Source organism: Geotrypetes seraphini, chromosome 3 (assembly GCF_902459505.1).
Source record: "Geotrypetes seraphini chromosome 3, aGeoSer1.1, whole genome shotgun sequence".
In the NCBI taxonomy this organism is placed as follows: domain Eukaryota; kingdom Metazoa; phylum Chordata; class Amphibia; order Gymnophiona; family Dermophiidae; genus Geotrypetes; species Geotrypetes seraphini.
Window position 1 is genome coordinate 22536918 of NC_047086.1, and position 13054 is coordinate 22549971.

General features: G+C 45.3%; 1 protein-coding gene across 4 annotated transcripts in view; it reads right to left on the reverse strand.

Moving 5' to 3' along the window:
* CEP162 (centrosomal protein 162) overlaps nucleotides 1-13054 on the reverse strand; it is a 209935-nt gene that overhangs the window by 31336 nt on the left and 165545 nt on the right. For all 4 annotated transcript variants that reach the window (XM_033939253.1, XM_033939254.1, XM_033939255.1 and 1 more), the window contains 2 exons: nucleotides 9893-10117; nucleotides 2822-3477 (listed from right to left, as the gene is read on the reverse strand). In XM_033939253.1, coding sequence (XP_033795144.1) covers nucleotides 2822-3477; nucleotides 9893-10117 — 881 coding nt within the window. The remainder of the gene's footprint in view (nucleotides 1-2821; nucleotides 3478-9892; nucleotides 10118-13054) is intronic.

Below are 13054 nucleotides of genomic sequence, written 5' to 3' on the forward strand. Positions count from 1 at the left end.
AGGAAAGAAGAGAACGGGGAGATATGATTGAAACGTATAAGTACATCACGGGACGCATCGAGTCAGAAGATGATATCTTCGGGCTCGTGGGACCCTCGACCACCAGAGGACATCCGCTGAAAATCAGGGGAGGGAAGTTTCATGGCGACTCCAGGAAGTACTTCTTCACCGAAAGAGTGGTGGATCATTGGAACAGACTCCCACTCCAGGTGATAAAGGCCAGCAGCGTGACGGATTTTAAGAAAAAATGGGATACTCAGGGAGTAAATTCAGGGGGGGATACCTGGAATGGGCAGACTTGGTGGACTATAGCCCTTTTCTGCTGCTTTTTTCTATGTTTTTATGTTTCTAAAGTTAGTTTTAATATGATAAGCCATCTTTTTATGTGAAAAGTTACCCCCCCCCACCGTTTTACAAAACCGTAGCGTGGTTTTTAGCGCCGGTCGCAGCAGTAACATAGGAACATTAGATCATTTGCTATTTTATTGTCCTAAGATACTGATTTTTTGGAAATCAATTTGGGGACATATTTTAGAATCTGAGATTCCTTTAACTTATGAAGTAGTAATTTGTGGTACAATTTTGCATATCAAAGATCCTCTAGACAAATATAAAAGACGTCTTTTTTGAATTATGACAAATATAGCTATACAACTGATTACAAGGAACTGGAAAAACTGGGATCGTCTCAACTTTACATTCTGGTGGGCAAGTCTATGTCTAATCTGTAAATATGAGAAAATGAGAGCTGATTTGATAGGGAATATTATAAACTTTAAATTAATTTGGGGTCCATTGACATCTTTTGTAGAATTATTATAGTTATGTTTTTTTGTTGTTAGATAAAATGCACATACGGGGGGAGGAATATAAGTTTTTTAATTGATTATTTTTAAGGAAGGTAATTGGGGGGGAAGGTGGAATTTTTGAGGATTGATAAATAAGTCTGAATGGTTATATATGTGTGATTTATGTTTTAAAAATGTATAGTGTATTTCGGAAGCTAAGATAAAATTTTATAGATATCTTAATGATAGTGAATAAGGTGGGTGGGGGGAGGGTATTGATCTGCATTAATCCTGTAATATATTAAGTGATGTCTAAAGTGTACAATGTTTTTATTATCTCTATTTTCACTTGTTGAAAGTGTTTTTAAAAATAAATAAAGATTATTTAAAAAAAAAAAAAAACAACAACAAAAAAAAACATCTCTGACACTGATGGGAATTTTAGCAGCATTGGAGACTGTTACTGCCACGCTACAGTTTTGTAAAAAAGTGTTTGCGCGCGTGTGTGGGGGGGGGAGGGTAAAAAAGGCAAAAAAAAAAAGTTAAAACTTGAATTTTTTCTAACTATTTAGCGACCCAAGACATGAGAGTGCCCATTCTTGTTGGGAGTAAGACTAGAAGGTTTAACATTCTCTCAATCTAAACTTTTGGACCTGGCATTCATAACTGCTAGACTGACACTAGCTCAGCATTGGCGTATGTTAAGTGTACCTACACTAAAGGCTCCTTTTACAAAGGCACACTAGGGCGCTAAAATGCCCCTCGCGCTAGCCGCTACCACCTCCTTTTGAGCAAGCGGTAGATTTTTAACTAGCGCGCGCTAATCCGATGGGTGCGGTAAAACCCGTAGCTCACCTTTGTAAAAAGAGCCCTAAGAGATACGAGGGAACGTTTAGGAACAGTGTGTGAAAAATATAGACTTTCGGCCCTTTTAACAAATCAATGGGCAAAGTTTAATGATATATGGGAGAGTTATATTGAATTGGAAAAAGAAGCTTTATGAAAGAATTGAGATGTATATTATCCTACCCTTATGGATTGGGAATCCAGGTCTCCTGGGAGGGGGGGGGAGGTAGTGGAAGGGATAGTTTTAATTGTAATATAGATAAGATGCATTATCTTTATTAGTTTATTCATGCTGCGAATTACAGTGGTACCTCGGTTTACGAGTGCACTGGTTTGCGAGTGTTTTGCAAGACGAGCAAAACATTTGCAAAATCAGTGCCTTGGAAACCGAGCATGGCTGGATTTACGAGCACCCCCCCGCAATCCGGCACCCCCCCTGCCTCGAACCGGCACCCCCACGCCACGATCCGACCCCCCCCCCGACACGATTGGGCACCCCCCCGCCGCTTCTTACCCTCATCTGGGCACTCTTGAAGACCGGCCCTCATCTGCTGGGCCTTGAGCATCTGAGCATGCTCAAGGCCTGCGAGTTCACGTTCTGAACGTGAACGTGAACTCACAGGCCTTGAGCATGCTCAGATGCTCAAGGCCCAGCAGACGAGAAGTCTAATCTTCTAGAGTGCCCAGATGAGGGTAAGAAGCGGCGGGGGGGGGGTGCCCAATTGTGTCGGGGGGATGTCGGATCGTGTCGTGGGGGTGTCCAATCGTGTTGGTGGGGGGGGGGTCGGATCGTGTCGGGGGGGGGTGCCGGTTCGAGGCAGGGGGGGTGCCGGATCGCAGGGGGGGGCCTTCGAGGGGAGCAATACCGGTTCTCGGGGGGGGGAACGCATCAAAGCGAGTTTCCATTATTTCCTATGGGGAAACTCGCTTTGATAAACGAGCATTTTGGATTACGAGCATGCTCCTGGAACGGATTATACTCGTAATCCAAGGTACTACTGTATATCTAATATTAATTATGTGTTGTATTGAGATTATTGTATAAAAAAAGAAAAGCTCCCATTCTCAACATTTTGGATCCACAGTCGTCATGTTTTCCCTGAGACGGTCACACATTTCTTTAATTATAATGGCAGCTCCTTATGGAATTTAACTTACTGCATTAGTCGAGTCTGTGGTTTTCTTACCTTCTAATGATGTTTTCTTCTTGTGATAATTTAGCTTGAAATTCCTTTCTTTGCTGGCTATTTTCCCCAGACAGCCTTTCCATCTCGAGCTTTAACATTTCATTCTCACGCAAGACTTCAGAAATATGGATATCGGCAAATGTATGCGGCTGGTAGGTTTTTTCATCCAGAGTTCCTGGGAATGGTTCATTGTTCGTATAACTGGTTTTCTGAACAACTTCTTTCTTTCCCCTTTTGGCACTTTTTTGCTTATTTGCGGTCGAAGTCTGATTGGAGAGCAACGTCATTCTCTCCTTCTGAAGTCGCTCCATAGTTTTTGCGAACTCTTCTACTTCTTTGCTCTTAGCAGCAAACTCCTGGTTGAGCCGCGCAAATCTGGCTTTAGCGTGAGCGTGTTCCACCTGGTGCTCAATACATTGCAAATCGTTATCTTGGTATTCTTTTTTACAGAGTTCGAGTTTACTATTCTGATCCAGTAGAAGCTCTATTTCTCTCTGAAGTTTCGCTACTATGGACTTATGAGCTTCCTTAATGTCACACAGCTCCTGTTCTAGTGCTTTAAGACTGTCCATTTTTTCAGATAGCTTTTGTGGTTCATTTATTACTTTGTGGGCAAGCAGCTGTTCAAGTTCCATAATTCTGTGCTCATACTGAAACTGGAAGGAAAAACACATTTTATGGAAAAAATTATATACCCCCTATATTTTTCTCATTCCTAAACAAAACGTTACACATAACACAAATTAAACTATTTAATAAGCGAAACCTCTATAATATACAGTGGTATCTCGGTTTACGAGTGCACCGGTTTGCGAGTGTTTTGCAAGACGAGCAAAACATTCGCAAAATCGGTGCCTCGGAAACCGAGCGCGCCTCAATTTGCGAGTGCCCGCCCGCTAATCGGCACCCTCGAGAGAACGTGAACTCTCAGGCCTTGAGCATGCGCACATGCTCAAGGCCCAGTACAGGAGGCAGATCTTCGGGCACCGGCAGGTCATGCTGGTGCGGGTGCGGAGGCTACACTGAAGTAAGAAGAGGGTTCGGGTGGGTTGGGGGACCTCAGGTCGTGGCGGGGGGTGCCCGATGGCGGCGGGGGGGGGGGGGGGGTGCCGGATCGGGGGGGGGGGGCCTTCGGGGGAGCAATGCCGGTTCTCGTGGGGGGGGGGGTGGGGGGAACAGCGCTGCTGGCCTCAGGGGCGGGGGTGGGAACCTATCAAAGCGAGTTTCCATTATTTCCTATTTCATATGGGGAAACTCACTTTGATAAACGAGCATTTTGGATTACGAGCATGTTCCTGGAATGGAGTATGCTCATAATCCAAGGTACCACTGTACATAACATAAATTATATTGAAGAAAGGTAATACTAAATACATTTACCAGTACTAAAACTGCTTAGCATAAGAAAGAGAATAAGCTTACACCCACATACTACCGTGTTTCCCTGAAAATAAGACAGTGGGTCCTAAAAATGCAGTAGGACTTACTTTTGGGGATGTCTTATTTTTTTCGTGTACAACAATCATCTCTCCCTTCCTCTCCTCCACCCCAATTCTTCCTCTTTCCTTTTTCCCCTCCCCTCCCATGTGCAGCATCTTTTCTCCTCTCTTGCCCATCCCTTTGTGCAGCATCTTTCTATCCCTCCCTCCCATCCCCCTGTGCAGCAGAACCCCGCCAACCCTCCCAATGTGAGACTGACATACCTCCGCTCCGAGGCCTCCTAAAGCAGCAGGGGTGGGGATCGCTGAATCGATGAGTCCGATTGTTTCAGCAAATCAGGCAGCACTAGTGTCAAGGATGGAGTCAGGGAGGGTTGGAGACATTCGGGGGTCGATCTTAACTAGGGCTTATTTTCGGGGAAACAGGGTATGAGGCCGATATTTTAAAAAGCTGGGCTCCTAAATCAGGTGCTGAAAATGTACTAAAATGTAGGATTCTATATTAGCCCTACAAATCAGTGAGAACATGAAGACTGCCAATCAAGTGGAGTAAGCTTCATCCAAGGCAAGGCAAATCATAGGTTGCATACGCAGGAGTTCCGTCAGCCGTAAGCCTGAAGTCATTATGCCATTGTATAGATCCATGGTGAGGCCCCACCTGGAATACTGTGTGCAATTCTGGAGGCCGCATTACCGTAAGGATGTGCTGAGACTGGAGTCGGTCCAGAGAATGGCCACCCGGATGGTCTCGGGACTCAAGGATCTCCCGTACGAGGAACGGCTGGATAAGTTGCAGCTGTACTCACTCGAGGAACGCAGAGAGAGGGGTGACATGATCAAGACATTCAAGTATCTCACAGGCCGCATCGAGGTGGAAGAAGATATCTTCTTTTTCAAGGGTCCCGCGGCAACAAGGGGGCATCCGTGGAAAATCAGGGGCGTGGAAACTGCACGGGGACACCAGGAAATTCTTTTTCACTGAAAGGGTGGTTGATCGCTGGAATAGTCTTCCACTTCAGGTGACTGAGGCCAGCAGCGTGCCTGATTTTAAGGCCAAATGGGATCGACACGTGGGATCTATTCACAGAGAAAGGTAGGGGAGGGTCATTGGGGTGGGCAGACTAGATGGGCCGTGGCCCTTATCTGCCGTCTATTTCTATGTTTCTATGTTCAGAAATCCCAATAAATAAATTTGCCTAGTTAAATGGCTGGTATTAAAAAAAACAGCTGGATTTATTTCTTTGGATAGATTAATAATAATAATAATTTTATTTTTATATATCGCCTAACCAAAAAATGGTTCTAGGCGGTTTACAACAAATAAGCACAAGTCATACAGTGGAGAGTAATTTTAAAAGGAAAAACCAATTCCAAACAAAATATAATAAACAAGAATTGGTCCTACAGTAGAAAATATGATTTAAAAGAAAAATGCAATTTAAAAGAATGGTTCTAAGCAGATTACAACAAATAAGAACCGACCATACAGTAAAAATACAATTTAAAAGAAGATACATTGCATGACAGAAGCATAGAATTATTAATCACTTTTATGAAGAGATTCACCCAGCAGTTCAGCAGAAAAAGAGCAGTATGTGATCCTGGAAATAGCTTTTCCCCACGTGAAATTTAAGATACTTCCTGTGACTGGGAAATATCTCAACATGGGTACAGGCATCCTTTAAATCGTGGGGAGAAGGGTGCCCAAGGGAGACCATCCTGAATTTTCCCTTGAGCAGATGCTTGTTCAGGCTCCTCAGGTCTAGGATGGGACGAGATTCCCCTATTCTATGTGTTTGTAAGTCTAATTTTTTTCTTTTGTCCTTCCTATCATTTTACCTTTTTGCATTAACTACACCCCTCCATCTCCCTCTCCGATTTACCTTTTTCCCTGCCATCTTTAATCCATTCATGGGCACTGTGTGGTTTAGGAGTTACATAAACAACATTTATTCTTCTTCTTGTCTAATGCCAAGTGATACATCTTTAGGTAGGCCTTTTACTGTCATAATGTAATTAACATAATTTTTTAAATTTATAAGAACATAATAACATAAGCAATGCCTCCGCTGGGTCAGACCTGGGGTCCATCGTGCCCAGCAGCCCGCTCACGCGGCTGCCCAACAAGTCCAGGACCTGTGCAGTAATTCTCTATCTATACACTTGTATCCCCTTTTCCAGCAGGAAATTGTCCAATCCTTTCTTAAACCCCAGTACCGTACTCTGCCCTATTACGTCCTCTGGAAGCGCATTCCAGGTGTCCATCACACGTTGAGTAAAGAAGAACTTCCTAGCATTCGTTTTGAATCTGTCCCCTTTCAACTTTTCCGAATGCCCTCTTGTTCTTTTATTTTTTGAAATTTTGAAGAATCTGTCCCTCTCCACTCTCTCTATGCCCTTCATGATCTTGTAAGTCTCTATCATATCCCCTCTAAGTCTCCTCTTCTCCAGGGAAAAGAGACCCAGTTTCTCCAATCTCTCAGTGTATGAAAGGTTTTCCATCCCTTTTATCAGACGTGTCGCTCTCCTTTGAATCCTCCGAGTAACACCATAGCCTTCTTAAGGTACGGTGACCAATATTGGACGCAGTACTCCAAATACGGACGCACCATCGCCCGATACAACGGCAGGATAACTTCTTTTGTTCGGGTTGTAATACCCTTCTTGATTATACCCAGCATTCTATTCGCTCTCTTAGTGGCCACTGCGCACTGTGCTGTCGGCTTCATTGTCATGTCCATCATTACCCCTAAGTCCCTTTCTTGTGTACTCTCATTCAATAACATCCCTCCCATCGTATAGTTGTACCTCGAGTTTCTGCTTTCCACATGTAATACTTTACATTTCTCAACGTTGAATTTCATCTGCCATCTCGTCGCCCATTCCCCTAGTTTGTTCAAGTCCCTTTGCAATTCTTCGCAGTCCTCTTTAGTCCGAGCTCCACTGAATAGTTTGGTGTCATCCGCAAATTTTATTATCTCACACTTGGTCCCTGTTTCTAGATCATTTATGAATATATTAAATAGCAGCGGCCCGAGCACCGAGCCCTGTGGAACACCACTCGTGACCCTCCTTCAGTCCGACTAGTGGCCCTTCACCCCTACCCTTTGTTTCCTACCCGCCAACCAGTTTCTGATCCATCTATGTACATCTCCTTCTACCCCATGGTTCTTCAGTTTCCGGAGTAGACATTCATGAGGCACCTTGTCAAAGGCTTTTTGGAAATCTAGGTATATGATGTCTATGTGGTCTCCTCTGTCCATCCGTTTGTTAATTCCTTCGAAAAAGTGCAATAAGTTCGTTAGGCACGATCTCCCCTTGCAGAAACCATGTTGGCTGGTTATCAGAAGTTTGTTTCTTTCAAAATGCTCATCGATGTTCTCTTTTATCAGTGCTTCCGCCATTTTCCCCGGAGCCGAGGTCAGACTCACTGGTCTGTTGTTTCCCGGGTCACCTCTTGATCCCTTTTTAAAGATGGGCGTAACATTGGCTATCTTCCAATCCTCCGGGATCACGCCTGTTTTCAGGGATAGGTTGCAAATAGTGTATATAGATACTGCAGAACAGCAGCATCTGGTTTAGCTGGCGAGCTGTGGGGACAGTTTTGGATGCCTGTTCCGATTATTCTCCATCAGTTGTGTTTTACAAAGGAAAAAAAACCCATTAATTTGATGGTCCTGCTTGGCTATTCGTCAGACTGATTCTATGAGGGACTGCTCAGCCTATTTGTACTGCTGATAGAATGCCCCTCGATCTCTCCCTGCTCTTACTCTCTTTCTCCCCTCTGTTTCTCTCTCTCTGCTCCTTCCTCCTTCCTCGCTTGCTTCTTCCTACTGCTGGCTCCTGCTCGTGCTTCCGAGCCTTAGGTCGGCCGTTGGCTCCTCTCCTTTTAAGGGAGAGCTCGGGTAATGACTCCTCTGACGCGGTGGGTGTGGGCGGAGTCTTGTTTAAGAAACTGTCTATGAGCCAAGTGTGTGCTGTTTGGGCAAGTGTGTGCAGGGTCCCAGGAAACCAGACTAGGCCCTGCCACAGGGGGTTATTTCTGTTCATTCAAGAACACTACAGCTATCTCAGGGGTAGGCAACTCTCCTTGAATGCAAGAAGGAAGCTAGTCGGGCTTTAAAAAATATTCACAAGTAAATTTGCCTCCACTGCCTTCACTACATGCAAGCGCATCGTGCATATTCACTGCTGACTTGTACAACGCCAGGGCTGGAATTGCCTATTCCTGAGTGAGATGGGAAGGATCTGGAAGAAAAGTACATTTTTGCGAGGGGGTGGGGGGGGGTTTCATGGCTGGAGGTGGGACTTTAGCACTGTTACTCTATCTTTCCCAATTCAAAAGCAGAGTGGCTAAGAAGAGGGCAGCGACTTTGTGCCATGAGGAACTTTTCCACAGATAAATGGTAAAACCAGAGGACATAATTTGAGGTTGAGGGGTGGTAGATTCAGGGGCAATGTTAGGAAATTCTACTTTACGGAGAGGATGGTGGATGCCTGGAATGTGCTTCCGAGAGAGGTGGTGGAGAGGAAAACGGTGACTGAATTCAAATGGGATGAACACAGAAGATTTAGAATCAGAAAATAATATTAAATATTGAACTAGGCCAGTTACTGGGCAGACTTGCACGGTCTGTGTCTGTGCATGGCCGTTTGGTGGAGGATGGGCTGGGGAGGGCTTCAATGGCTGGGAGGGTGTAGATGGGCTGGAGTAAGTCTTAACAGAGATTTTGGCAGTTGGAACTCAAGCACAGTACCGGGTAAAGCTTTGGATTCTCGCCCAGAAATAGCTAAGAAGAAAAAAAAAAAAAAATAAAAAAAATTTAAATTGAATCAGGTTGGGCAGACTGGATGGACCATTCGGGTCTTTATCTGCCGTCATCTACTATGTTACTATGATAAAAAATAGTTTTTAAAAGGCTAGGCGGAGAGTGTGGCCTAGTGGTTAGAGGGACAGCCTCAGCACTCTAAGGTTGTGGGTTCAAACTCTGCACTGCTCCCTGCGACCCTGGGCAAGTAACTTAATCCTCCACTGCCCCAGGTACGTTAGATGGATTGGGATAGATAGGGAAAACGCTTGAGGTATCTGTATGTAAACCGCTTTGAATGTGGTTGCAAAACTACAAGATGGTATACAAATCCCAATTAGTTTCCCTTTTCCTCATCAACACACATTAATAACACGCGTTACTGGGTGGATTTTTACTGCAGATGGCTAATTAACCCAGCTAAAATACTATAGAGGTCAAAAGGTATGTAATTTTTGTCGCACTGAAAGGAGTCCTTCCAAGGAGCATGCTAATGCTGGAAGAAAAAGCATTTGCATAGATGGTATTTTCCAAATCATTGCAAAATACTATCTGCTGAAAAAGCACATGCCAGATAGTTCCAAAGTGAAAATTCAGGCCTACTTTTACTTTCTGACTTTGTGCAAATCCTGCAGATAAAAAAAAGGTATGTGTTATTCCAATATGGACATTGTGAACATCCTTCTCCGTATGAGCCATGTTTTTGTGAAGATATACGCAAATTAAATGAGTCTAATACATTGTTAAGTGATGCTGTCTTCTTAATGTGAATACACTACTTTCTCGAGTCTAGAAAGTAATTTAGCAAATAACAGGCGAGGTACCTTCATTTTTTGAAACTGTTGTTCCATGCTGCGGAGACTTTTTTTAGCTTCCTCATCTTTCCCTTCCAGATCTTCTTCTAACTTTTTTATTCTTCTTTCCAAAAATGCAACTGTGCTGGGCTTAGCTGATCCGCTGTCACACTCGTTGGCTGCTGCAGCAGCGTATATTAGAGCAGGCAAAGAGTTTGGGTGTCTTCTTTTTATAATTCCTTCCATCTTTTTCACCTGTTAGTTGAAAAAAGTTTCAAGTTTTATGAAAATTTGATAAAAATGTTTATAAAAAATTTCTAAGCGATTTACAATGAAAATATAGGCATCTTGAAACATAAACAACAGACAATAGGTTTAAAAATCTTTATTCATTTTCAAATCAAACAATAAGTGCAGAAAAATTTATCATAAAAGTAATTTCCATATAGCACTATAATATCTAACACATAAAATCTAGTAGTGTAAAATCCCCACCCACCCACCCTTCATCACATTCTCAACTAAAATAGAATCCTATATAATAAAACCCTAAGGGTTTCGTGTTCCCTGCCGCCGTGGTGTGTGATCGGTGGCCGTGTTCCATTTTAGAACCCGGCGGCAAGGAATACTCTGGCCACTCCCCTCCTCCCGCCCTCACTCACCAACCGCTGCTGCTGGAGGAAGCTGCAGGCAAGCTCTCTCTCAGCGGCGCCAGAGCCGCAGCATCGCCGCCCAGTACCGCTGCCGAAGCCGCTCTTCAAAGGAGCCTGGTGAGAATAGCGGCCGCCTGTAACAAACTTCGCAGGCCGCTCAGCACCTCAGTAGCACGTTTCCTCTGACGTATGCGATCGCGTCAGAAGGAACTTGCTACTGAGGTGCATAGCGGCCTGCAAGGTTCGCTACAACTGGCTGCTATCCTCACCAGGCTGCAAACGAACATGCTGGACAGGGGAGCAGGTAAGGGGCGCTGATGGGCCGGGGAGCAGGGAAGAGGGACAGGGGGAGCACGGAAGAGGTGCTGATGGACGGGGGAACAGGGAAGAGGGACAGGGGGAGCACAAAAGAGGTGCTGATGGACTGGTGAGCAGGGAAGAGGGACAGGGGGAGCACGGAAGAGGTGCTGATGGACGGGGGAACAGGAAAGAGGCTGCAAACGAACATGCTGGACAGGGGGAGCAGGTAAGGGGCGCTGATGGACCGGGGAGCAGGGAAGAGGGACAGGGGGAGCACAAAAGAGGTGCTGATGGACTGTGAGCAGGGAAGAGGGACAGGGGGAGCACGAAGAGGTGCTGATGGACTGGGGAGCAGGGAAGAGGGACAGGGGGAGCACGGAAGAGGTGCTGATGGACGGGGGAACAGGGAAGAGGGACAGGGGGAGCACAAAAGAGGTGCTGATGGACTGGTGAGCAGGGAAGAGGGACAGGGGGAGCACGGAAGAGGTGCTGATGGACGGGGGAACAGGAAAGAGGCTGCAAACGAACATGCTGGACAGGGGGAGCAGGTAAGGGGCGCTGATGGACCGGGGAGCAGGGAAGAGGGACAGGGGGAGCACAAAAGAGGTGCTGATGGACTGGTGAGCAGGGAAGAGGGACAGGGGGAGCACGGAAGAGGTGCTGATGGACGGGGGAACAGGAAAGAGGCTGCAAACGAACATGCTGGACAGGGGGAGCAGGTAAGGGGCGCTGATGGACCGGGGAGCAGGGAAGAGGGACAGGGGGAGCACAAAAGAGGTGCTGATGGACTGTGAGCAGGGAAGAGGGACAGGGGGAGCACGAAGAGGTGCTGATGGACTGGGGAGCAGGGAAGAGGGACAGGGGGAGCACGGAAGAGGTGCTGATGGACTGGGGAGCAGGGAAGAGGGACAGGGGGAACACAGAAGAGGTGCTGCTGGACACGGGGGACATAAAAGGAAGGGAGAAGGGCTACTGCTGGACAGGGGGAGCTGGCAAGGGGTGGTGGTGGACAGCAGAGGAAAAAGAGGCAGAAAGAAAGAAAGACAGAAAGAAAGCAGCCAAGGAGAGCGAGAGAGAGAAAGACACATCTATTCTAGCACCCATTAATGTAACGGGCTTAAAGACTAGTATACTATATTATACAACATATTATAACATATTGTATTAAATTACATCCCAAATCCACCCTCCCCCTTGAGTGTGCTAGATAAAACTAAAAATGAAAAAGAAAAGGAACAGAAAAGAAATGATGTCTATTCATCACAATACTTTTCCAATGACAGACAATATACCTGTCAAACTTGTTAGGGAGGATAAAAAGGAAGAACTACAATTTTCTTAGAAAAACACATAAATGGGGAAGAACATTAGGGAAGGGATTAAGAGCAGTCTAAGATATGACTGTATTTGTTCATGGCAGGACAAAAATTGTGAGGAGGTGGACCGATCAATCAAATTATTCTTGTTATTTTTCAAAAGCTTCTATATAGAGAAAGCTTTTGAGGGAGCCTTTAAATCTCTCCAGTATGGTTTCTTCTCTAAGGTAAAGTGGTAATTCCATGTTTGGGGAGCGGTAATTGAAAAAATTTCAGCACGCCTGGTATTTATAATTTTCAAAATGTGTATTGTGGTGCTGCTAATAGTCCTGGAGTCCAATAAACATTTTTACAAGGTGGCAGTCTGTAACACCTGGAAGACTTCCGAGTTCGTCAAGCCCTTTCCCTTGTTTAAAAGCAGTCTGAAAACCCACCTTTTTGATATAGCCTTCAATCCATAACCCTACGCCCCACTGCACACCAACCCAGCCAGCTGATTAACTGTTTCCCTTAACTGTCATCCTGTGGTGGATACATGGAACGCGCTACCAGAGGATGTGATAAACAGGAGCACGCTACAGAGGTTCAAAGAAGCTTTGGATAGGTACTTGGAAGACAAAGGGATTGAGGGGTACAGATAAGAGTAAAGGTAGATTATAGGGATGGGATTAGAGGTAAGTTACACAATTAATCAGGGACCACTGTTCAGGCACTAGGCCTGATGGGCCGCCGCGGGAGCGGACCGCTGAGCAAGATGGACCTCTGGTCTGACTCAGCGGGGGCAACTTCTTTCTTCTTCTTTCTTAGATTGTGAGCACAGCTGGTTTTAAGAAAGATTTGGACAAGTTCCTGGAGGAAAAGCCCAGAGTCTGTTATTGAGAATGACATGGGGGAAGCCACTACTTGCCCTGGATCAGTAGCAT